Below are 25,681 nucleotides of genomic sequence, written 5' to 3'. Positions count from 1 at the left end.
CCTTAAAAAATACCAAAAATAATAAGATTTAATTATGAATATCATTATTGGTACTTTAATGAAGTACAAAAAAATCTTAACTACTAGAGATTATAACTCAATTAATAATAAAACTCTACTTATCTTAAATTCAATTGATGATTTGTGAGATTGGACTATTTTTAATACTACTGTTATAATTTAGCATTCTAATTACAGACATATTTATAAAAAAAACCTACATTTGATGGTTGTGGAATTAATTTATTTATTGATCGATGGAGAAAATAATTAGATTTAATATAATTATTTTTTGTAATTTTTAAGGTGAAATTGTAATTTTTTTGGGGGTAAAATGGTCATTTTTTTAAGTTTTCGTTAATTTTCTTAACGGATTCCAAACAGAAGTGGAAAAATGAAAAAATAAATATAACTTTAGGTGAATTTTAGTCAAAAAATAAAAGAATTGTATATTTTTTAAAAATATATAAAAATTAAATAGACGGTGGATATTTTTCCTTTTAATTTTGATGGCGGAGACTGAGGTTGATGGGATGGAACGACAGTGATGGAATTAAAAATAAATATGTGATGAACCAATTTTAGATGTGGGTGGTGCTATTTTAACTCATATATAACTTTGACTTCTAATTTAAATTAAAACATCTTAATCTTTAACAGATATTCATCCTGATCCTTAATAGTTAACACCCAAAAAAACAAAGGGCGAAAGGGACAACCCCAATATTCTTCTTCTTAGAATAAATAAATAAATAAATAAAAATCATGATAATTGAAGGAACCGTTAATTTTTTAAATGGTCTCGGCTCACTCACTCCTTTAGGGAAAATTTTTCCATATTCCAAGATAAGCACTTATTTTATTGTTAGCTGGAATGGTAGATATTTTAAATGGTCTCCACTCTCTCTTTTGGGATTTTTTTTTTTTTTTCATATTTAAGGATAAGCACTTCTTTTATTATTATGCTTCCAAAATTAGCAAAGGCACGAAATATACAAACATGACTTTTTTAATAGTGTAATCACAAACTTCTCTTCTTTTTTTTCCCTCTTCATCCTCAATATCAAATGTGACAGAATCATCCACTCTTTACTTAAAATAAAATGTTAAATAGCTCGATTTTAGTCGAACTCAAAATAATAGAAGAATTTAGGGCACATGAGATGAGATTCATGAAAATGGGCCTTAGATTGATCAGCTTATAGCCATTAGGCTATCTATTTAACAAGCAGGGTCTGCCTTTCTTTTAGGCCTTGCATTATTGGTCTTCCTGGCCTTCTATTTGATATCTGGACTCAGGTCCGATTAATGATCCGGCAATTTTACCGGAGCATAAAATGGGCTGATTAATAACTTCAAGGTCACTACTGTTTATGCTTCCTCAAATCCTGGCATAGAATAGATCCTAGGCAACCTTTCCCTTTTTTTTCTGAATTGCATTATAATCTACTATTTCCAATCGTAAATCATGCCAAAACCTCCAAAATCAACTCAATGACAATCCATTGATCCAAAATAGATTGAATCATGTTAGACCTCTCGATTCAATTTTGTTTAACTTAGCTGTAAAGTGAACGGATCTCATTAAACCTTCTAAATCAATTTTGTGGTGGTCTATTTTGAATATATGAATTTAAAATAGGCTTAATTTTTATCAAAACTTCTTAAATGGTTACCTAAGCTTATAAATAAGCTGAAGCTATTTTTAAATCCTTAAGTTAAATAATAAGATGAAAAAATATCCACCATTCAAGTAACGAAGAATTTGTCTATCAAACAATTGAAATCAGAAGTACCTTATAAAATATAGGAACATGAAGATTTTTAAATGCAAGATATCATCATCTTAATAATATAGTTTTAGTTTTAAAGAACCCACCCATTTAATACAAATGGACAAATTATATGTTCGCTCGAGAAGCTGAAACAATCAGGGACCCCCCCACACGTTATTATCCCGAATAGAAATACTTGGGCGTATAAAAATGGCTTCTTCGACATCCATACACACAGAGAGACTCCGCCCAAGTCAAAATGTTATCGATGTCGTTTCACTGCCATATAAACGCCGTTTTGACACCCGACACATCATCAGCAACAGCAAAATGGCCTTCTCAAAACCTTCCCCTTAAGCCCTTTACCAAAACCTCAGTCATGCTCAGACCACAAATCTCGTACTTGAAACTAAGACATGGCACAAGACAAGTCAGAGTCAAACACTCATCTTCATCGGCTGCCATTGATCAAACACTCGACCCGGAACCGCCTGCAGACGATTCTGATTGCGATATTATACTACGAAAAGAGGTTTGAATTGACATAATATTTTGTGGGTTTGTTTTTATTTATGATTTTACATGTGGGATCCTTTGTTTCAGTTATAATTGTTATAGTCTCTGTTTGGTTTCTTAGAAAGTGGAGTAAAAGATAAGAAAATAAAATTGATTAGTAGTGCTCTGGTTCATGAGAAAAAGAAATTATATTTATTTTGGGTTTTATGGGTTTAACAGCATGGGCCTGGGGGAGTTCCTACTTCTAAATTCTAATGTCGTAGTTTTTTTTTTTTTTTTTGTTACTTCTAAATTCTCTCAAAATATTACTTGCAAAAGCACTTGCCTTTTGTTTTTTGTTCCTTTACTTAATACTTTTATGATGTTTGTTGATACAATAGAAGCTTGGAGTGGTTGTGAAGCCGAATGAGAAACGAAGGCTTGTATTGAAGTTCATTTGGATGCAAAATGACATTGGCATTGCGCTTGATCAAGTGATTCCTGGGCATGGGACAATCCCTTTAAGTCCCTATTACTTTTGGCCGAGGAAAGACGCGTGGGAAGAGCTCAAGGTTTTGCTCGATAGCAAGCCCTGGATTTCGCAGACAGAGAGGATTCACCTTCTCAATCAGGCCACTGACGTCATCAACTTTTGGCAAACAAGCGGTGGCAATTTGCAGCAAGGTTAATTATGTCCAATACATTGTGAAGGCAAGGTTTTTGCATTGTGAGATGTTGTGTCAGGTTTCTACATATTGCTTGTATTGCTATATTCTCAAATTCTAATGGAAGATGAGTTTTTCTGTTTGATTATGTGAACAGTGCATTCTTGTGTTAGCTTTATGAGGCTACAATTATGACGTGACTTCATATCAACTATGGATAATGCTTGTTTTTCTAGAATGCAGTTAGTTTCCTTGAACTGAAGAAGCATGTCAGAGTCTTAAAATATCCAGATACATAATTTCTGTCCAAAATCATGGCCCGCAGCCACAGTTCGTAGAATGTGAATTTACGGTTAAAATAATGAAGAAATATGGAACCAACAACTACAAGCTCTTGCTCAGTAACAACTGAATCTGCAAAAGTGTGTAAAAGTAATAAATCAATGATCCTTTCTAGGCATTCTGCACTCGTCTTGTCCTCACTGAAAATTTCTTCCAGTCTATATTTGAATGCTGATGCGTATGTAATTGCTCTGCAAAATCCTTGGTGCTTGTCAACTTCTTTTTGGTAGGCCCATCCAGCGATTTCATTGAGTTTACTGCTGGTAATTGATGCTTGTTATCTATGTGTTCATCTGAAGGATACTGCTTATCAAATCCATTCTGTTCTGACGTATTTTGGTGCGCATTAGAAGGCAAGCTAGGCTTCCTATCAAAATGTTTTTGCCATTGTACGTTTCCCTGATTCTTTCCACTGTCATTATCAGTGTCATCTGAAGCTACTGCAATCCCACCCTCTTGGTTTCGGTAATGTGCACCTGCCAACTTTTTCGTCATGCTTAAAATATTGCCATCTGAATCTGAACTTGAAGCAGATAGTATTCTTTCTCTCACAGCCGTCCTTTCACTCTCTTCCAGTTCTTTGAAGTGAATCTCCCTGGTTTTTTCTGTCACATCTTCATCCCCTGATTCTGAGCTAAAACTGTCAACATCGTAGAATTTGTCAAATCCCATTCTACTTTTTGAATCCTCATCCTCTTCATTGATAACTGCATCTTTGTCACTTTTAAGGTCAGATGTCATTGACATATCAGAGTTGGATGCTATTTCTGTTCCATGGCTATAACCACCAAAATCATCTGAGTTGTTGTCTCGTGATTCAGATCTTGAGAGATCAAATGCTGCTCTTGCAGCTTCTGCTGCATAAGCTGCTGATTCAAAAGCATCTTGTGCAGCAGCTGCTACATCTCTGTAGTATTTCCTCCTTTTAACTGATTCAGATAACTTTTCGTCCCGGTTCAACTCTTCAGGCACATTGTGGGCATCATCCTTAAAATTAGCTGGTTCCATAGGCTTTGGTTGCTTCTGTTCGATATCTAATTTCTCCTATAATCATCAAACATATACAGTCATTTAGCAGTAAAACATTAACATCGTGCTTGATACAAATGATTGCTTCTAATTCTATGCAGCATTCAATTATTCTAACCTTGACAGGAACGCGAGTATCTTCCTCCAAATTCAGAAGAGCGATACCCATCTCAGTTGAAATTTCCTTGAGCACTTTTAATCTGCTTTCCAAGCTACATCGCCGTGATGAAAGCTTCTGTACAATCTGGATAAACATAAAAGACAGGACTCGTTAGAAGAGAATTAATCAAAAGAACTGCTTTCACCGAACACCAATCATTCAACTCTTTAGACTTTATTTTACCTTAGGAGTCACTCCGCAGTAGTTGCGTAATTCCACAGCACGAGCATCAAACTCTGCACCATACCTTGATCTGAAAATCTCACGAATTTTCTGAAGCTCAGGAAAGTCTCCACATCTTGAAGACGCAAAGATCAAACCCGATATTGCTTCCTTCAGCTCATCGGGACATTCCCTATATAAATAAATGAACATCCAAACGTGTTAATATCGAATAAAAGATTAAAGATCAAATAGGAAAAGAGCACAATATCAATGAAACTTGATGAACTGACTTGTTTTTCTGAATAAGCAAGACTCTTTCTATCAGGAGATGGCAATAATCTTCTATCATTCCAAGCGCATCCAACATGTTGAGCTCCTTAATCATATACTCAACCTGGAAAAGAAGTTTAAATTTTTTAGATCAAGTAGGGGTTAAGTTAATAATTAAGAATTAGCAGAGAGAGGGATTAGGGACATGAGTACTACTAACACGAGTAAGAGTTCGTTCATGGTGACCGAGGCTAAGGAGCTCGGTAACATCAGACCTTGCATAGTAATACCGAGCCTGGTGCTGGTTCCTGAGAATGGCAGCCCTTGAAATGGCAAGTTTATTAACAGTTTTAAACTTGGAGGTATTGAAGCTTCTTCCAAACAGCCTATCCAGCTTTCTGCTCATGTTCTCTAATTGTTTCTCCTAAATTTGCTCTTTTGCTTCTTGCTGGTCTTAGCGATTAATCTTCTTATATAAGCACCAAACAGAAGAAAAACCCTGAAGCGAAAAACCCTTCAGAGGAGGGGGAAGGTTCTTTAAGTTTGCATGCAATTAATGCATTATGTTATACGAATGGAACAAGGATCCTGAACGGTGCCTGTGATTTTTGGGTTGCAAAGATGCACTTAAGATTGTGCCGCGTGGGACGCCGTCGCCTTTTGTTATTGAATGAATGGGACAATGCGTGAACGGGGTCAATTTTTGACTGCCGCAGCAAGCCCACAACATTTTGAGACGACCGCTTCTTCTTCTTCTTTGACCCTAAGAAAGCCGTCAATCGCCAGATAAGCAGAGGGACATGACAACACGGAACTACCACATCAAATATTTTGATGTTGTCTTATTTTGATTTCATTAAGCCCTAGGAAATGCCTTTTTTTTTAAATTGCTTGTTTGAGGGAAAGGTTTCACATGTTAGAATATTTGGACAACATACAAAACACCAAAATCTTGCATTTCCATCGACAGTACATGAATTTAGATGATGAGGAACTCAGAACGTCGTGTGGGCTGAATTATTTTAATACAAGAATAGATATCTGAGTTATGCCATTATAATAATAAAAAAAGAAAATTCTAAGTTACTCTTAAGTAGATGCCTAATTGTAAATATTAGTAAATTATTAGAGTTAGAGATGAAGTTTTCACTTGTTATTATTATTAATAATAATAATAGACATAAGAAATATGACTATATGAGAGAGAATAATGCTTTGGGCCCTATGAGGACATGAGAACAAGTCTCAATGTTGTAGCACAAAATGTATGAATATCCTTTACTTAATGGCCTTAATACTCATTCCATAACGAGCTATAAATATCATTCGCTAACTAGGTTTTGTTTGTCTATAATCATCCTACGAAAAATTTATTTAGAATTGAGGTTGGACAGCTGTACCTTAAAAATTATAGTACTAAAGTATATGATAAACATTAACTACTTTTTTGTCAAGATTATTATTTAAAATTTATATTTATTATACATTACTAATTTTTGTTTGATAGTTACAGTTTTTTCCACATTAACTATAATTTAAACGCTACAACACCTCAATTTCAAATAAAACCTAAATGATTTAAAATCAAAATGTTGAACATCAACTAAATAAGCCTACAACAACAACAAGAATACTTATGAATATTTGATATTTAAATTGGTAATGTATATAATTGGATAAAATAGTAAACATAACATCTGAAAAATAAAAACAACGCCATAGTTACAAAAAAAAATAAAAATAGAAAGAGTCCGACCTTCAGAATTGGCTGGACCTCACGCGTGATTGTGCTTGAATAAAGAAAAAGAAAAATTACAATTTAATTTCGTAGCTCATTCATTCCGATAACTTTTCTATCTTATGGTGAATTGTTATCCTCAAAAAATAAAAAATAAAAATAAAAATGTTGACTTGTCATTGAGATTTTGCTAACAGATGGCAGCAGAGGATCGATGGAAATTTAGGTCATTCAAATCAATGTTGTGTCACAATCATTTCGTTTTAGAAATAGAACAAAAACCAAGCGTACAAGGAACCCAAAGAATTGACCCACAGGGTGCTTGGGCTGGCCGCAATGATAAAACTAACCTACCATAACCAAACCGGTACATGCTATTGAAAAATGGCGAAAAAAGAAAGAAAAATGGTGAGTATCGTAAACGAGTTGAATCTCCTTTCTCATGTACAATGCTGGTACACAGAATCCTCCTTTATTGTATCAAACATAAGCTAGAGGAACATTAGCACTAGTAACATTCTTATTCTCCACTATATATCGAGAAAACAATAACAATGGTGTAGGCCTAATATAGAGCGATCGGTATGCCCAATGACAGTTTCCAATTGAGGTACCTATTGATTTCATCTCCAAACTGATTTAACTGAATAGCTGATCAAGTATTCGCTTCTGTTTCAAGACACAAATCATTTAATTTCGTTTCTTGAAGCAAAAGAAATGTATAATTCTCTATAAGCTTAAAGCTAAGCAGAATTTAAACAAAGTGGTCCTTACTTCAGACTTTGTGTATCGCAAATACAATTTTCTTACGTCAAAATTAAAAAGATAGCCGCCTTGACCCATATATTAATTGATATACTGATCAATTAAAGATGTATTTAGTAGTGATGTCTTGTAACTTTTAAGATATAATTACTATGGAAAAAAAGTTATAGATGTAGAGAAAAAGTTGATATTGTTTGTAAATTAAATTTTTGCTATGAAATAAAAGTTATAACTAAATACCTTGGTAGTTAAGTTTTGACAGTCCAACTACCCCATATTTGTCCCAAATGCGCCCTATCTGCCATTGCAGCAAAGTGAAATTTTTAAAAAATATCAAGTACATTTTTTTAATGAATTATAATGTAGAAAGATGCTGACACCCAAATGAGTTAATTTTTATTTTATGGCCATGATGTTGATGTGGATGATATATTGTCTAAATTTTTGATCTATTGACTAACAACCACTTCTGTACTGATCATAATTGAAAAATATGATTATGAAATTTCGGAAACTTTTCGTATGCAAAATTTTTTGTTATGTCTATGTCTGATCTTAGGGTCAAGCTACAGTACAACTGTGGTACCGTGTCACAGTTGTATCAGCCGTTGGATCCACTCAAATGAGTAGGGTCCACTTGAATAAGTAGAAATCTAACGATTGGGTGCAACTATGGTACGGTACCACAGTTGCACCACTGTTTTATCCCTGATCTTAATTAATTATTTGAATTTTTAATTTTTCTCAAGCTAATTAGGTTGAAAGTTCAGCTTCCTAGATCTGTATCAAAACGGAACCAATATCTAACTGCTTTAACAACGTTGCTAGTTAGCTAGACTCTGTTGTGGTATCATTAAGTGGCAGTCACTATCGGACAAGCAGGGGCACTTTCCCACTCGGCCCATAAATTCACTAAATTTGTCTTTTCAATTCAGACCAAAATTGTTTCGCCGCCCCATAAATTTTGTAAATCCATTCATTTTTAAAAAATAAATAATTAATATTATTTTTTAAAATTTCAAATAAAAAAGTTTAAAAAATTAATTAATTAAATTTATCTTAATTTATTTTTCATAACTTAAATTTTTTTAATTATATTTGACTATTAAAATTAGTTTAACCTAAATTTAATTTGAGTATTTTACCCTTAAAAAGTAAAAAAAAAAACCAAAAATTTAACTTAACTTCAATATTTTATTTTATATGAAATTCATTGTTTCTAATGGTCAATTCTAAATTATTAAACTACCAAACCTATGTTATTTACATGTAAAATATTAAATGTTATTAGACTTCAAAGTTAGATTATATGTCACAAAATTAAATATCTAAACTATTGATATAAGAACATATATTTCTTTGGGCAATTGAGCGATTTGAGTCATTTTATGTCATAATGAAAAATAATTAAATAAAACTTATATTAAAACAACCTTAATGGTAAAAAAAATAACAATAATGAATAAGAATAATTTAATTAATTAATTATAAAAATATTCTTGTTAACTATATTTATCAAAAATTACGTGAACTTCTTGTAAATATTTTTTTTTTCAAAAGTGGGATAGATGTACACAAATAATAGGGTTGTTGATAGAACAATTTTAATTTGCCCTCTGTTAAATTAAAAAAAATGGGCCACCACTTTTTATGTAATTCATAAATATTCTATTATGTTTTATTTGAAGGATATTAAATGTGGGATAGTTACATTAAAGGGATGGTTTTAATTTGTTAGACTAATTGAAACACAATAAATTAAGTTTAAAATATTTTTATAATGTCTATAATTATATATATATATGTGTGTGTGTGTGTGTGTGTGTGTGTGTGTGTGTGTGTGTGTGTGTGTCTATATATCTATACATACGTAAAAAATAAAAATAAAATCTATGTTAGAATTGAAGTATCTAATTTCTTTTTTCTGAAATATTTTAAAATTTTGCTGCTGTTAGATCAAATTTTGGCTATGCCACTTATATCATTGGTTGACAAATCACATTGGCTGCATATATGACAGTATAACGCAGGTTTCTTTCACTTTTTCGTTGTCTCTGCTTTTTGAGGACCCGAACGATTGATGACTTATTGCATTGATTTATAATGGGTAATTTTTAAAAGTCTCTCATGAGGTTTGAGGTTGTTGTAAGTAGATGGCGAGAATTTATTTATTTGTAAAAAATTTTCTACCGTCAGTTAACTTTAACATTGACCGTTAGTTGACTGTGCAAAGATAATATTACCCTTAACAACAGTTTGTAGACGGAAATAACTAAAAAAAAATTAAAATTATTGGCGCAAAAAGTACAAACCCTATTTTTTGACAAATTTATCTTTGTTAATTTCAAAGATTTACAATATCATAGATAAAGATTATGACTATTTCATTTTCAAGTTTTTAATTTTATCTTTTTTGTAGGAACTTTAAGAAAATATCAATAATTTAAAGAGAATTTTTTAATTTTTAATTTTATTTTTTTTGTAGGAACTTTAAGAAAATATCAATAATTTAAATAGGGTAAAATAGCCAACAATTTTAATTTTTTTTAATTATTTCCGTCTACAAACTGTTGTTAAGGGTAATATTATCTTTACACAGTCAACTAACGGTCAATGTTAAAGTTAACTGACGGTAGAGATTTTTTACAAATAAATAAATTCTCGCCATCTACTTGCAACAAACCCAAACTTCTGGGGAGGTTTTTAAAAATTACCCAATTTATAATTCAGTCGGGTTCTTTCCATTCTCGCAGCAGCTTCACTGCGACTGGGAATTTGTAAAAACTGTGAATGAAAAGAATGAGCATTTAATATCTGTTAACACGTGTACCAACAACACTACGTTTATGAATAAGTAATTACAGATTAGGAAACTAATAAATGTTTCCAAATCCCATGAAGAAAAAGATAAACCAATATTCCCTCTCAGGAATAGGAAACCATTCTTTCCTTTCAGGAACAGGAAGCTATTCTCTATAAATTACTAGTACTATGACACTGTTAATCAATCTTCTATTTCTATCTCTACGTTACAGCTTGCACATCAATGGCAGTGGCGCCAAATGCAATCACCTATGATTTTGAGTCGGTCCTATACGAAATCACTCCTGAAAATCCACCAACAAACCCATCTCCCAATAATCCTTGTCTTATCATCCAGCTCCGATATACACATCAGTGGAAGCTCAAGCTTCAATCAGATGATGATGACGACTTTATTGAAAACATTACCCCTGAATTCCGTTTCTTGTTATGCATTCCTCTTGATAGATTAAATGAAGACAACTACATTTCACACATTCTTGAAAGGGATTATGGTGTGCATCTTCAGTCTTGCGAATGCAACTACTTAAAAGCTCAGATTTCGGATTTTGCAGCTCCATTGTTACTTGCAAAAAGTAACATTCGGCATCAAGTGATTGAGATGGTGGTTGTGCTTCAAGTTACTAAAGTTGAGTGCATTAATGACGAGTTGACAGGGGAGGGATCTAATCAAGATTTAATGGAATGTTCCGGGGATAATTTTGATTCTTTTGTTTCCGTGTAGGTTTCTTTTGTAGTTTTTTTTTTCTTTTTGGGCCTACAAGATAACTTCTAGCATTGTTTGGTCATCCACTAACAATATTTCGTGTTAATAGAATTGTCAGTTCTTAATATTTTGCTCGTTTAATGTTCAATTTTAGTTCTGTTAATTATTCAAACATTTATCAATGCCAATAAAAAGCGACGAGAATCGTTAGTTATTATGACAAAGCAAGTTGGCCAGATAAATGACAGTAATAAGAGTTTCTTGCAATTTCTCATATCTTTGCTTTCACCTGTAAGAAGACTTCTACACAGGAAATTCGCATTACTTATTTCTCTGTCTGGAGATGGAGATGGAAATGTTGAGCATCAGCTTTATTAAAATAAAAAATTCACCTGGTGGCTTTCACTTTGGCGGAAGTTCATACTCTGAAGGTTTGCAAAGACCATTTACCAATCTAATTTCCGAAAATTTTGCCTTCTGCCAGCCATGCAGCAGTGCTTAGACAATGAGATCCAAAGTTGTCACTGCTCTCTTAAATTGAGTCATTTCTACATTTGACTACTTGCTTTTCAAGCTTTCTAGTTCGTCGTTTGTACACTGCGGTGGAGTTTTAAATAGAAAGAAAAACAGCAAACGAGGCGACATTTTTATAAAGAACATTTATGGGACTAGCCGAACATCGATTACAAATGATAAACTAAAGAAAGGGCAGCAAGAAATGAAAAGATATATCCCAATGAAGACTGGCGTATGATAATTTATAACCAAACATCTTAAGAGAAATAAATAGAGAAAATGTTAGCGTCCAAGGATAAACTAGCGACATGAACATCCTGACAAGTGTTCTCCAGACTCCACAGAGCATATAGTTGGTATAAGACACTGTTTAACCACAAGAGAGTATATGCACCCAACATGGAAAAGAAAAAAAAAAAAGGGGGGGAGAACAAGAAAAGGGTGACTTCAATCAATCCTCAAACTCATGCATGTGATCTAAGAGATAGTTGGCTGCCAACTCCTCATTCTTGTTGCAAGCAAAGAACACTTCCAACACTAGGGCACGATCAAAGCCCATTGCTTCAAGCTGCAAATTAAAAAAAAAAAAACATTTCAGGTTAAGTCAACTGTAGGCTTCAGATCCAGAAAGTTTTGCATTTCTGAGTCTAATTCATGAAAAGACAGAAAAGCGCAAACCCCTCTTAAACTCATCTTCGATACAAATATCAAAAAGTATAAACCATAAATTCAAGTGCTCCCAACAAGCGCATTTAATCAGTCAAAAGGGGCAATACACGTACACGTTCGATAGCTTCTCTCTCCTCAGGGGTTACAGTCACAGCCTGTGGCATTGCTGAGGCCAACTGACCCAGTACATTCCTGATAGTAGTCAAAACAGAATCAGTTATAGTTATCAATCAGTCAAAACAAATTGAAAGCAATAGACCATTAGAGTCATCTCACCCCTCTCCTCCTTCAACGGGCTCATTTATCAAACGCAAGAAGTCAGTCTGATGCTCTTGAATGAGTCGCATCAGGTGTGGATTTTGCTTCCCAAGTTCCTGAAGCATAGGCTGCACAGAAAGATATCATGAATCCTCCGGAAAAAGGCAGTAAATGAACAAGAGATACTATGTTTCTATAAAAGTTAAAATGTAAACAGAACATAATGGGCACCTGCAAAATTTGGGGATTTGCTTGCACCATAGTACGCAATGCTTGGAACTGAAATAAAAGGCGGAAATATGAATACCAGAAAACATCACAAATAAACAATAAACTGGCAAACAGGTAAAACATCATTGATACCTGTTGACTGTTGCGCAGGAAATCCAAGGTACCTGCACCGGCATTTGAACCCATATTTGGAAGGCCCTGCTTCCAGGGGAATAAATTACAAAATCATCACTCAAATTCATGACAAGGTTCAAACTTGTGATCAGAAATCCAGATATATAATGTATACCTGAGGAAAAAGATCCAGCGGGTTTGCATTTGGACCACTGGTAGGTGCAGGTGCTGCAGGTTGTTGAGCTTGAGTTTGGGCAGGCGGGTTCCCTGCCTGCCCACCAGCAGAAGCGCGAGCAACAGGTGGAACTGCAGTCTGCTCAGGTATTCCCTGACAAATTTACAAAAACAGAAAAATGTACAGCAAATTAAGGTCTCACCCTTGCATCAACATCAAATTATAATAAACATTTTTTTTTTGGGGTTCCTCCTGATGCGAGCAGCCTCAGACCCCAAACCTTTTGAATGACCCCAAGAGATCTACCAGTTGAACCAACTAGTAGGAAGAATTGAAAGTAGTAAAGTTTATATGTTTATGCACTTGTTTATTGTTAAGTGACGAAGTAATCTACATGTTTATTGATTAGTGACAGAGTAATCTACAAACTTAATATGTTATAAACAAGAATTAATTTTAAAAAATAAAAACAATTAATGTTGAGAAAAAGTTCAAGCTTCATACCATACACTGCAGAAAAGCTCACTACAGTAAATAATGGACAAATAAAGTAGCCAAAACTGGGTAAAAACTGACTCACAGAATACAGATATTCAACAGCTCTTTCAGGGTTGTTATATGCAGCACGTAAAGCACGAATAACAGTTTCTCGGTCCCAACTCCCTCCACCCATATCAAGAATCTGTTGGACAGTAGCTTCTAAATTACTTCCTGCAACAAGATTTGATGCAGCTTGGCCGTACACATCTGATACTGAACTGCTTCAAACCAAAGGATAAAATAGTCAATTCCACATTAATCCCAAAAAAAAAAAAGAAAAAGAAACTCTACCTATGGTCTTATCTATTGCAATATGACAACCATTTAACACTGACCCTTACTGCTTCATAGAAACTAGAAAAAGATACTCACGAGACTGGAGCTGGAGCTGGAGCTGGAGCAGGAGCAGGAGCAGCAGGAGTAGGAGCAGATTCAGGGACAGATTGTGGCCTGAACATATTTTGGAAAGAAGTGGGGAGAGAGATAAGGTAGATGAAGAAAAAAAATAACCAATACGATATAAAGAGCAATGCAGCTTCGAAGTAAGAAAAAATTCAAGCTAGTATTTCAAAACTACTACAAGAAATTGGAATGAAAAGAAAGAGCGAGAATTCAAACTCACGGTGCCACAGTTGGTGCAGGAGTCTGAGATGTAGTCGTAGGTTGTGTCGAGGTAGGAGGCGCAGAACTTGTAGTTTGGGCCTACAAAGAAATGTAGCTCAACTATATGAACTTTCAAACGCCAAAAGCAATCCTATTTATTTACATAAAATTTCACAGATTATGTAAAGGATACAAGGAATTATTGACTACAGTGGAAAGGAGCTCCATTGGAACTTAGCAGAAAAAGAATTCCAAAAATTTATCTGAGTAAAACCAGACCTAAAAGAATAATAACGGGGATATGGATCTCTCCTCTTTCTACTCTTTTCCTTTGGACATAATTTAAGAAATCAATCCATGAATGTTCATACAGAAGAAATAGTAAGGATCACTAAATATCTTATCGTCATATTTTCAATTCTTCAATTTACACGTCTGGCACCGTTTATTTTAATGTCCAACTTCTAGCAAATTTGTGTTTTGGTTCAAATACCAAGAATTATCTCACCTACCAACACATAAATGCATAAGGCGGAAAATATACCTCTCATTTATTGGTAGCTACAACCTAATGAATTCAACAATATCCAAAAAAGTAAGCAATCAATCAGAACATGAATGCAATAATTGCTTCAAATAAATAAAAATTAGAGAAAAATAGTTACTGTAACATGCTTTTGAACATCAAATAATTTTGGAGATAAACTACATGTACTGCAGAAGTACAGTACTAGTGCTAGCAGCAGCTAGGAATTTAAATTACATTTATTGCACTTTGCACTTACCTGATTTGCTGGTGCAGCTGAAACAGTTGAGGCCCCACTTGATGAAACCTTACTCTACAATTGTTTCAACAAGAAAAATCAGATATTCCAAAAAATAGTCAGGCTTATGTCTAAACAATGTGATTTGACCCAAAAAGAGCCTACAAAAAAAACTCAAATCTAGCTGTAATACATTAGTAATAACAAAACAACTAGAAGATAGGAATTCATTTACAAAGTCTAGATAGGAAAAATCTTATACAAAAATACTACACAAGATATAAAACCTGAAACATTTTTACATTCTCATGACTTCTAAGATAAATTATTGACTTCCACAAGATGATAAATCGTTATGACACCTTAGAAACATTTGAAAGAGAGTGCAATTGGAAAATAAATTTAAGAAATGGTATTGATAATAAGAGAGAGAGCAAATGATTACCTTTCTTGAAATTTATTTTAAAAATAGGCAGCCACAAACCTAAAACTACAGTTTATCAGTCCAGACATAGAAAATATTGCTATGGGTTAAAAAAGAGTCTGCATCTCAGAACGGAGAAAATTGAAGAAATGAAAGGTGAAGCCATCTGAACCTAAGGTTTTTTTAGGGTGAATTGTTAGATATCAACAGGTATCTAGACTTGTCCCATATATCTTTACCTGCAATATCTTAGACAACATAGCTTCACTCACAAGATATTCATTTCCATGATTAGGATGATGTTAAGACAAATGTCGAGGTGAGAAACAACTATGTATGAAACTAAGATGGCAATTAAAATGCCTGGACTTTTCTCACTTGAAATTAGCAGTGCATTAGAGAATATTTGACTTAGTTCCTTGGATACAAATGGTCCTATGCAGAAGCTATATTCATAAATAGGCTGATGCGCAACCTGGTTGAGGAGCAACTGCAGGGAAAAATTAGAGGGCGTTTTCACTCACCCAAGTGTTTTCTCACTTGAAATGAATGATCACTTATTTTTTCCCCTCTCCTTTTATCTTCCTTATACTGAATGCACAGTTATTCCCTCTTCAATAAGTAGAAAAAAAGATGAGAGAGAGAGAGAGCCTTTGTTTTTTTTTTTTTTTGGTAGTTTGAAAAGGATATGCATGAACGTACATTATATATGACATTATTGCACCTTTCTTTCCATTTATCTCTAAAATCAATAGAAAGAAAATGAACAAATGGTGCAGCCGAACTTACCTTGGTCAGCATGACAACAACAAAACTGTTTTCAGCAACTTTGTTTTCTTCCAGGGTTGTGACATCCTTAAGAACTTTCCCCTGATGAATAAGCATTTGCTGTGAAGCAGGGTAAACATCAGAACCCTGTACAGTCTCTATATTCTTCTTTACATCAGAAACCTGAGGAGGAAAATGTCAGTTTAACAAACATTAAATGCACAGAAATTTAACGATCAAAATGATAGGACTTCCGATTTACAAACCATTTCCAAACAGATGTCAAAGCCAGAAATAAGAGTAGCAATAAACACACTTATGTCCAGCGGACATAAGTAACCAAAACAAAATTTAATGAATTACTTTTTAAAAATTCTCACCGACAAACATTATAGAACATTTTGAACAAATCAAATACATCTACAGTTGTCCATCTGCTTCATACTGGCTTAATACCATCACATCTACGCCACGCTTCACATTCACCGTATTTATTAGTGTGCATAAACAGCAAGCAGCTGCTGGCACATGTTTCAATTCAAACTTTTCATAGACAGTTTCAAATGATCATTACACTCTGAGAGTATCATCTATTTTGTAAACGCCAAGCAGTATAAATTCTGTATCACACTAATCAAACTCAATACATATAACACTTTGTAACAAAACAAAGACCCAACATTATCCAAATTTACACATTCAAAGCACAAATTCACACGAAATCCAAATACATATGCTAATCAATCAATCCAATTGCTCTCATAACACCAACAAAATAATCAATTCACTCAGAAACATCACTAGAACCAAAAGAAGACCACGCCCACAACCAAATTAAAACCCTAATTGTTCCAATAACAATCTAGTATCCTGTTATCCAGATAGAAACGACACGAAAATTTGAATTTTTATGACAATTAAGCTAATAAATGGCAGCAAGATTCCTACCTTGTCTTCGGGCTTCACTTCGATCTCGAAGTGAGTTCCCTTCAAAGTCTTAACGAAAACCTTCATCTTCTCCGAAACTTACTCCCTCGAACAGTCTCCGATTCTCCGGCAAATTACCCCTTCTCTGGTTACCGCCGGCGATCACTTTCACTGAGAAAGCGAAATCAGATATTTTTCTTCTTCGGCAAGGCGAGCAAAAGTCACTCGAGGAAAGAGAAATCTCTCCTCTGTACGGGTTTTATAACTGAAGAGTGGGGCTATATTCACGTAACGGGGCATAATACTTTAGTAATTGAATATCCAATGAGAGATGGACGCGTGGAACAATTACATTCAGGTGGTGAGCTGTCGTGTTGCTAGTGGAAGTTGAGAAGTTGGTTTGTTGAAGGATAGGACTACTTTTGTGAAAGCATGTGCTGACTGAAAAAGACAATAATGTTAGCCCGCAATATTTGTGTTTAAACTTAAGTTCTAATGTTATCTTCATCAATGATAAATTTTATAGTTAATAAAATTATTTAACTTAACTATGTAAAATTTAAATTTTAGGGTATCTAGCGTTACTACAAAAACAAAGACTTCCATAAAAGATGTAGAAGAATAAGCTCGATTTCTGCGTCCAACAAAGCAAATACCAAATACAGTATGGTGGCAAATTTTTGGGATTATCCATACACGTGTGGCACGTGTCAAAAGCTTTATCGTCCAGGGTGTTTGTCATTAAGAACGTTCTAATTTGTGCCGTTTCACTTGAAATTAGAAAAACGAATTTGACTTGAAGTGTGAAACTACATTTTGAGTCAATCGTTGGGCTTGACGTAAACAGACAGACCCAGCCAAATCTAAAAATGGGCTGGGCTGGACCCGACGCATTGGAAAGGGACCCAAGCTCATAGGCAAGCCATTACGGTTCTCACTTGCTTCGTTACCTCTTCAACCTCCCCTCCGTGTCTGAGTTGTTGCTTTCTATCCGTCGAAGCCAACGACATAAGCATTAGAAAGTGGAACAAATCATACTCTGGTATGTTGATACTTTACTTTGAAAGCTTTGATCTTCTTCTATGTTGTTTGGTTCCCGAGAAAATAGAAAAACAAATATTCTTGAACTCAAAATCTTTAATTTCCTTTTCTCGCTCATTTTTTGCAGTAACCAAACCTGTGATCCGTGCTTTGCTTGTGCCATTATCCGTTAATTGATCGTTAAAGCACGTTAACTTACCCAAATTTTTGATTTTTCAGTTTTAGCAATATAAAAACCGAAAAATTTTAAGTTTAAAATAGAATATCATATTATTTGGTTTCTGTTGCATTAAAGATTGATCATTGAGTTTGACCTGTAATCATTCTTTTTTTTTCATTTAGGATGCTGCGAAAATTTGAGTTTTTATGGTGTTTTTGAGAGGGAGATATGGGAAAGAAGAAAGAAAAGAAGAAGATTAATGAGAAAGTAGATGTTGAGGCAGTTGAAATTGAAGATGATACATGGTGGTGGTTGACTCACAAAGGTATCGGAGCTACATTTTTGTGTATTTCTGTGTTTGCATTATTAGTCCGAGTTGCCGTCTCGCTCCATCCTTATTCTGGAGCTGGCAGTCCTCCGAAGTTTGGGGACTACGAGGCGCAAAGGCATTGGATGGAGATCACTCTCAATCTTCCTGTTTTGGAATGGTATCGTAATAGCACCAGTAATGATCTTAGCTATTGGGGTCTTGACTACCCTCCCCTCACTGCTTACCAGAGTTATTTTCACGGCCTCTTTCTTAGATTTTTTGATCCAGACTCGGTTTCTCTTTTCACTTCTCGTGGTTATGAAACATATGTTGGGTTGGTATTGTTATACTTTTTTCCTATAATGAACTTGAGTTATTAATATTTTTTTCAATTTTTTGATATATATATATATATATATATATAAACTATGTTTTTCCTTGCAGGAAACTACTGATGAGGTGGACAGTATTGTCCTCGGACACTCTGATATTTTTTCCTGCAATTTTTTATTTTGCTTTTGTGTACCATAGTAGCTGCCACAGCAGCCGTAAAAATGACTGTGCTTGGCACATTGCAATGCTTCTACTCAATCCATGTCTTATATTAATTGACCATGGCCATTTCCAGGTTCAAAGATGTTTCACTTGCTTGTTTACTCATTCTCTATACCTTTTAATGCTGAATTGTAGAAATCCACTTTTGCTCATTGATATATGGTTCTTTGTTGTCAGTACAACTGCATCAGCTTAGGTCTTACTGTGGCTGCTATTGCTGCCATCCTATCACAGAGGGAGCTTCTAGCTAGTTGCTTATTCACTCTCGCTCTCAGTCATAAGCAGGTGATTTCTCTATTGTGCAACTTCTTTCAATTATATCTTTTTAAATTTATCTTTCCAAACCATGTAAGTCAAACCCTGGACTGTTTATTTGATTCCATTAAGAGGTTTTATTATCTGTCTATAATCTGAGTAAATAACTGATTCATGTGATCAACTAAATCAAAGGTGCGGGGATCTCTAGAGATGTAATCTTTTATCATATCATAGACTCATGGATGAAATCTTGTGACTTTTGAGCATATTGGACAGATTTCTGCTTGGGCTAATTTATTTCAAGATAAGACAGATGGTGCTAGCATGTTTTCGGTAATTTTGATTGTAGAGCTATTATTGAACATTTCTAATTTCTTGGCCGTATACTTGCATTAGAGGAATTTTAACTGGAGTTGGGAATGGGTTATGGGCTTGTTGAGTTGGATTGTTGAGAAAGACCAAGCACGTTGCTAGTTATTTACATAATACATATATATCAGCTGGCGATCTCTGATTATATTTCATTTCTATAGCTAATTGATTTTAATGAGTCATTTTATTTATTTTTTCAGAATAATTCTCAAAATTGAAAATTTTTCTTTTCTTTTTTTTTTTCAATTTTGATCATTATAATTGTAAATGTTGTGGTACAGATGAGTGTATACTATGCACCTGCTTTCTTCAGCCACCTCTTGGGTAAATGCCTAAGACGAAAGAATCCGATTCATGGGGTGGCAAAATTGGGCTTGACTGTCTTGGGAACATTTACCGTTGTTTGGTGGCCGTATCTTCATTCAACAGATGCTCTTTTAGGGGTAAACAACATCAATAACTTTTCTTGTGTATAAGGGAATTTGCTGGCTCTACTAGGCTTGTGCGGGTTAATAACATAGTTCTGTTTTTTTCTGGATTAAATATGTGCACAATGACCATAGAGTCAAAACTGGCATTATGTTTTGGGAATTGTAGGATTAAAACAAAGAATGAGATTTGGTTTCCATTCGGGAATCATGCCATAAAGATACCACAGGTTGTGACACTTCTGATCTGATCTATTGAGGTTCTGTGGCAAGAAAAAAACATATAAATCATGTTAACTATCCCGTTGGGTGGTAGAAATATTTTAATGCTAAAACCTTTGTATTTTCAGTATAATAGATATTCCCTTAAGTTTTGAATGAAACACGTGTCTATTGACAGAAGTATCCACTATTTGTCTATTTGATAATTTTAAAAATGGAAAAAGTGAGAAACTTTATATGTGGCTTACAAGATCTTGTTTAGTGTGGAATAGATGTTATTCTTAACGTTCTGTGCTCTAAGGTCAGTCATTGGTGATTTCTGCAGGTTCTTTCCCGTCTTGCTCCTTTTGAGAGAGGGATATACGAGGATTATGTGGCAAACTTCTGGTGCACCTCTTCAGTTATCATAAAGTGGAAGAGATTATTTTCTGTACACTCTTTGAAGTTTATAAGCCTTACTGCTACTGTTTTAACTTGTCTACCCTCAATGGTCCAGCAAGTAATGGCTCCCAGCAGCAGAGGTTTCCTATATGGGCTTCTGAATAGTTCTTTTGCATTCTACCTTTTTTCATTCCAAGGTAAGTACAATGTTCTTTTCTTTGTTTTTGACTTTATTTCATGTAGCAGTTGTTTAAATTACCACTGGCATCTCAAATCTGCAGTGCATGAGAAGTCCATTCTGCTGCCACTTCTGCCTGCTAGCCTGTTGGCTCTGGAAGAGCGACGGCCTTTCAAATGGTTAATGTTCTATGGCTTGTTCTCAATGTTTCCTCTCCTCTGTCGTGACAAATTGGTCCTACCATATTTCGCTCTTCATGCTCTCTTTATGCTTCTTTATCTTGCACCCTGTGGCCATGGTGCAAGACCCCGTAATGCAAGACCCAATAACACGAAATTTGACTATTTCGACTCATTTAAGACCTTTATGAATGGCTTTATTTACTTATCCTCTTTAATTCTTCATATTGTTTACTTAACCATGCATCCCCCCGAGAAGTTTCCTTACCTCTTTGAAGCAATTATTATGCTCATATGCTTCTATCAATTCGCGGTGTTTGCATTTTACACTAATGTAAAGCAGTGGTCATTATTGGACCATTCTACAACGGATGAGGAAAAGAAGCTCATTTGATTATTGAGTTTCTGAAATCAGGCTGATGCTTTCATCTTTTTGTTGAGATTTTGTTGCTTCAATGAAACTGAGATATGTGGCAATGTAAGATATGGTGGTCGTCAAGTTATTTGATGAATGATTCATAGTGGGAATACATTGGATATATTTCCAAATTTTGTAGTGATGTGCCATATTTCTTTTCAAATTAGTTATTGCAAGATCGATTTCTCTTCTTTTAATTTTCAATCTTCAAGATTTTGCCTTGTTTTCTTTTATAAATTAGTTTGTTTTTTTTTTTTTTAATTATCTTTTTGGGTGGTACCATCGATCGGATTATTTTAACTTGCAGGATGGAGGTTGGAACTTGCATGCTGTATTTATCATATAGCGTGCGGACGACAAACTCTGTGTATAAAGAATTGAGCAAAATTATTTTTTCAGCAACTCTCTGTGTGTCTGTTCATATTAAATGTCCGCATTCGATAAATAATGCTCGCTTGCACAGACATTTGCTCCGCGGGAAAATAATTAAGGTTAGTCGTTGTAAACCACAGTTGTTAAGGCATAAGTCCAGGAGAAAATTTTTTAAAATAAAAAAGGACTAGAAAGCTTGCATGTCAACTTATGAATTTTAAAGAAAAATGACCCCCGTGGTAACAATTTTTTTTTCTTAAATAAAACTATAGTCTGCTCCGTAGCCCTTTTTTTTTTTTTTTGGCGCCTACGAAGGTTTATATGAGACTTAAGGTTCAAATAACCATGGAATTACCTTGTTGGTGTATATTTATAAATAAATAAGAAAGCCTGACATGAGATCCAGAGCTTGAAACATACTTATATAAACAGGGAAAAAATTTTGAGTTGTCGTTATATAAATATATATATATATATATATATATGACATTAATTAATATGTAAGAGTGAGAAGTATTATTAATTTTCAACCAACTCCTCCTCCATTCACCTTTCACAAAAAAAGGTGATCGTTTGGATTATTATTAATTTTAAAAAATGTAATAGGATTATGTCTAGTAACCCCAACACAAGATCGTGGCATGAAATTGTTAGTCAATTTCTGCCCATGTTGATCTAATTATTCTGCAATGGGTAAATTGAATTATCCCCACCTAATGTGACTATTATTAATATATGTTTGAGGATGTGAAAACATCAATTTACCTCTTAAAAATTATTATCTATTTATTATTTTTAAAGGCGAAAATGATAAAGTGGCATTTATTTTGTACATTATTCATCGCGTATAATTTAAGTAATCCCAAATGTCAAATTATGACAATTCCTAATTTTCCAAAAATAATAACTCAATTAAACAACCAAAACCAAAACTATGAAATAATAATCCCAAATCCTATGAACAATTATGGCACCCGCGGCGGCCGAGAGCCACAATGTCCATGACAACTTGCAGCTCCATGACTATTCCGACCTAACAACACTATTGTTGCAGTGGTCAATCGTTAAAAATAAGTAAGAATTATTGTATTTTACTGAGCTAACAGCGGTCAATCATTAAAAATAGTCACATTTTTAGGGTAAATTGATGTTTTCATGTTCTTGAGAGATATATTGAAGGTAATCGGATAATTTGAAATTTACCCTTCTGCAACAAAGGAAACGAAAACATTAAAATTCCAAAACTAAAAAAGGTTAATACAATGGAAAAACATGTCTGGTCTAGATTTGGAATTTGTCCCTTTGCTTTATCTATTTGATTTAATCTCAGCCATAACGGCATCTATACCATCAAGAGCCTTGATCAAACTTTCCACAAGGCTTGTTATGCAATTTATGGGCCTCTCTTGACACTGCCCCTAACAAGGGCGCCCACCTCCATAAGCATATGTTCGTTTGCTTTGCGAATGTTTTAATGGCTCCTTCTAACTAAGAGTAACATTGCATATGCCAATGTTCCCTTTCCCCATCCTTTTTGACTGAATTCGTCAACAATTCTTCTCCTCTCATTTCCTTTTGTCTCATAATATGAAATGTGCACGGAATGGATATCTAATCGTCAGTGCCCTTGTAGAAAAATTACGTTTTCTGATTTGAGCTTTAATTCAAGTGACACTAAAAGAAATATAACAAAAATAAATAAAATATAACTTTACAATTCTTTTTGAACATCAAACATGTTAAACTGCATACTCAAGTATAGAAAACGTTGTTTAGTTTCACATCATTTTAAATCATATTTAACTAAACTGTGTTGTCTGGACTCTTTTCACTTCTTTTTTTTTTTAAAAAAAATATAACATTACACAAAATGAATCTTTTTCCCACTGCAGTGGTGCAAGACTCTAACCCTAGACCCTCTTGTAAAATTTTAAAAGATTAAACTATGCGAATCAATTAACACCTACATTAATTCACATTTAAAAATGTGAACATTTGTATCGAAAAACATATTACTATTTAAGCATATATGCATGCCATGACGATTTACATAATTCAAAAGATTATGCCGAAGATAAGTAAATTCTTATGAATGAAAGATCCTAATTCTTTCTAGAAAAATTTCCACCCCCCAACTTTTACACGAGACGAAATGTGCATGCAATGGGTGATACTAATGCAAAAAGCATTTTTTTTTTTTGAGTTAAAGAATTTTCTTTATTATAAGAAATGATTTCTTAAGAAAAACATCGAACAATTACTTTTGTTCCAAAAAAAAAAATTCAAAAATTTCCCCAACAAAAGGTACTTTCATGTTTTTTAAACCAAAACGTGAAGCAAAGATGCTTCGAAATGCATCTTTAATCATTAATAGCTTATGATTCCCTCTAAACATTTTCCTTTATAGATGAAGTTTTTTAATACTTGCTTTTATCATAAATTAATGCATCCTCCAACCCTAATATTAATTATCTTTAAGTAAAGTAACTTTAGGACCATTTTACTATAATGTTAGATATGTTTCACGCACCGACTCACCAATCCCAACCGTTAGATAAGTGAACTGAATTTTTAGATAGAACATGTCCTAAAGGATGCAGATTCTAAAAACTGGCTCTAATTAACTGCCCCTTTATCAAACTAAGCAAGTCTTGATAAACTTTCTAAATGTGAATACCACATATGTATACCATTTTATATAAATTTTGCAGAGCGAATCAATGTAAGTTCGACTCCTTTACGGGATCCTTTTCTTAATTTTTTTATGATTACTATTACTATTTAATATGAATATGATAAAAATCGAGATATATTCGTTCAAATTATGCTTTCATACTTGCGTTACTAATTAATGAATGCTTTCTAAACGTGAAATGAAGCTTGTAGATTAGTCATGTAATTAACTGTACCAATTTCTATGAAACTTTGACCGTTACTACCATATTTAATATATATTTTTAATTAATGTGGCACCTGTTCATAATTGAACTTCCTTCCTTAGATGTTAATAACGTTGCTCCCACGAAAGAAAAACAAAAAGAAGAAGAAAAAAAATTAAAAAGAAGAAAAAAAAACAGTTAAGGGAAATTGTTTGTGGTGGTCCTAGGGATTTAGTTAGTGGTGCCTAATTTTACTTTGACTTCAAACAATTCATGCACTGGGTTCACGTAAGAATTTGTTGAATTTTGATTTTGAATGCATGTATCTTCTTTTATGACATGCATCTCAATCATTCAATCAGTCACCGCCGGTTGTGACCTTTATCTAATCGGTTTTCCTGGCTAGTTGGGATTCTTCAACCCGTAATAGAATATATCAAGTGTAATTAATTTCATTATTTAATACAAGTATCAAATTTATCTAGCAGTTTTTCGACTAAATTACACATGCCAACATCGGGGTTATGGTACTGCTCAAGTGATACTTTGAAATGCAAGTTACAATATTTTCTCCAAAAATTTTACCAGTTAATTTAGTTAATTATAATACCACCCAGTTAAGGAGGATAATTAAAACGCATTCCAATTAATCTAAAGTACCACTCAAATGGATAACCAAAGAAATTGCCGCAGTTTTTGTGAGCAGAAATAGCTGCAGATTGCATGTGCCAAACAAGAAGGGAACCAGACAATACTGCATGGGATATATAACTGATGATATGATTATTTAATACTTGATGGACGTTGCATGAAATTATTTCATATATGCATTGATATTCATGTACCTCCCTTCACCAATTTTTTTTTGGGAATATAATGATATTCATGTATCTCTTTGTACATATATAGAAATTCAGGGTCATAAATTTAGGCAGAAATGCTGTCTCCCAGTTATGCAAGTTGCATGAGAATACACGAATTTCAAATTCCATGCACGAGCACTGAT

At 33.9% G+C, this 25,681-nt stretch overlaps 4 protein-coding genes across 6 annotated transcripts; 2 read left to right on the top strand and 2 right to left on the bottom strand.

Moving 5' to 3' along the window:
* The first annotated feature begins 1,937 nt into the window (after window positions 1-1,937).
* Window positions 1,938-3,083, top strand: LOC102615427 (30S ribosomal protein 3, chloroplastic). The gene is made up of 2 exons (XM_006482200.4): window positions 1,938-2,307; window positions 2,672-3,083. The coding sequence occupies exons 1-2, from the start codon at window positions 2,035-2,037 to the stop codon at window positions 2,957-2,959; spliced, it is 561 nt and encodes a 186-aa protein (XP_006482263.1). The 5' UTR covers window positions 1,938-2,034; the 3' UTR covers window positions 2,960-3,083.
* A 151-nt stretch (window positions 3,084-3,234) lies between these two features.
* Window positions 3,235-5,504, bottom strand: LOC102615153 (uncharacterized). The gene is made up of 5 exons (XM_006482199.4): window positions 5,122-5,504; window positions 4,922-5,025; window positions 4,650-4,821; window positions 4,425-4,550; window positions 3,235-4,321 (listed from the first exon to the last, which is right to left on the bottom strand). The coding sequence occupies exons 1-5, from the start codon at window positions 5,305-5,307 to the stop codon at window positions 3,389-3,391; spliced, it is 1,521 nt and encodes a 506-aa protein (XP_006482262.1). The 5' UTR covers window positions 5,308-5,504; the 3' UTR covers window positions 3,235-3,388.
* Window positions 5,505-11,662: 6,158 nt separating this feature from the next.
* LOC102614644 (ubiquitin receptor RAD23c-like) lies at window positions 11,663-17,167 on the bottom strand. Of its 2 annotated transcripts, none has more exons than XM_006482197.4 (12): window positions 16,944-17,167; window positions 16,017-16,178; window positions 14,825-14,878; window positions 14,059-14,138; window positions 13,809-13,886; window positions 13,477-13,657; window positions 12,897-13,049; window positions 12,740-12,805; window positions 12,608-12,655; window positions 12,395-12,504; window positions 12,232-12,310; window positions 11,663-12,017 (listed from the first exon to the last, which is right to left on the bottom strand). In XM_006482197.4, the coding sequence occupies exons 1-12, from the start codon at window positions 17,007-17,009 to the stop codon at window positions 11,901-11,903; spliced, it is 1,194 nt and encodes a 397-aa protein (XP_006482260.1). In that variant the 5' UTR covers window positions 17,010-17,167; the 3' UTR covers window positions 11,663-11,900. The 2 variants fall into 2 exon arrangements, with proteins under 2 accessions (XP_006482260.1, XP_006482261.1); XM_006482198.4 differs by having other exon boundaries at window positions 13,477-13,654.
* A 637-nt stretch (window positions 17,168-17,804) lies between these two features.
* Window positions 17,805-21,621, top strand: LOC102614354 (probable dolichyl pyrophosphate Man9GlcNAc2 alpha-1,3-glucosyltransferase). Of its 2 annotated transcripts, none has more exons than XM_006482196.4 (7): window positions 17,805-17,964; window positions 18,306-18,767; window positions 18,878-19,061; window positions 19,166-19,273; window positions 19,900-20,061; window positions 20,594-20,846; window positions 20,931-21,621. In XM_006482196.4, exons 2-7 carry the CDS (start codon window positions 18,352-18,354, stop codon window positions 21,398-21,400), a joined length of 1,593 nt encoding a protein of 530 aa, XP_006482259.1. In that variant the 5' UTR covers window positions 17,805-17,964; window positions 18,306-18,351; the 3' UTR covers window positions 21,401-21,621. The 2 variants fall into 2 exon arrangements, with proteins under 2 accessions (XP_006482259.1, XP_052299626.1); XM_052443666.1 differs by lacking the exon at window positions 17,805-17,964 and adding an exon at window positions 17,997-18,148.
* Window positions 21,622-25,681: the final 4,060 nt, after the last annotated feature.

The sequence above is a fragment of the Citrus sinensis genome, chromosome 6, assembly GCF_022201045.2.
Source record: "Citrus sinensis cultivar Valencia sweet orange chromosome 6, DVS_A1.0, whole genome shotgun sequence".
Lineage (NCBI taxonomy): Eukaryota > Viridiplantae > Streptophyta > Magnoliopsida > Sapindales > Rutaceae > Citrus > Citrus sinensis.
Note: the sequence above shows the minus strand (reverse complement) of the source record. Positions and strands in the feature narration are given on the sequence as shown.

Coding starts and splice junctions, on each gene's coding strand:
- LOC102615427 (XM_006482200.4), top strand. CDS start 2,035: ATGTTATCGATGTCGTTTCACTGCCATATAAACGCCGTTTTGACACCC. Junction 2,308..2,671: donor ATATTATACTACGAAAAGAG/GTTTGAATTGAC, acceptor TTGATACAATAG/AAGCTTGGAGTGGTTGTGAA.
- LOC102615153 (XM_006482199.4), bottom strand. CDS start 5,307: ATGAGCAGAAAGCTGGATAGGCTGTTTGGAAGAAGCTTCAATACCTCC. Junction 4,822..4,921: donor TTGCTTATTCAGAAAAACAA/GTCAGTTCATCA, acceptor TTATTTATATAG/GGAATGTCCCGATGAGCTGA. Junction 4,322..4,424: donor ATACTCGCGTTCCTGTCAAG/GTTAGAATAATT, acceptor TGATGATTATAG/GAGAAATTAGATATCGAACA.
- LOC102614644 (XM_006482197.4), bottom strand. CDS start 17,009: ATGAAGGTTTTCGTTAAGACTTTGAAGGGAACTCACTTCGAGATCGAA. Junction 13,050..13,476: donor CTGTTGAATATCTGTATTCT/GTGAGTCAGTTT, acceptor TAAATTTGTCAG/GGAATACCTGAGCAGACTGC. Junction 12,656..12,739: donor TCCTGCGCAACAGTCAACAG/GTATCAATGATG, acceptor CTTTTATTTCAG/TTCCAAGCATTGCGTACTAT.
- LOC102614354 (XM_006482196.4), top strand. CDS start 18,352: ATGGGAAAGAAGAAAGAAAAGAAGAAGATTAATGAGAAAGTAGATGTT. Junction 18,768..18,877: donor GGTTATGAAACATATGTTGG/GTTGGTATTGTT, acceptor TTTTCCTTGCAG/GAAACTACTGATGAGGTGGA. Junction 20,062..20,593: donor CAACAGATGCTCTTTTAGGG/GTAAACAACATC, acceptor TGATTTCTGCAG/GTTCTTTCCCGTCTTGCTCC.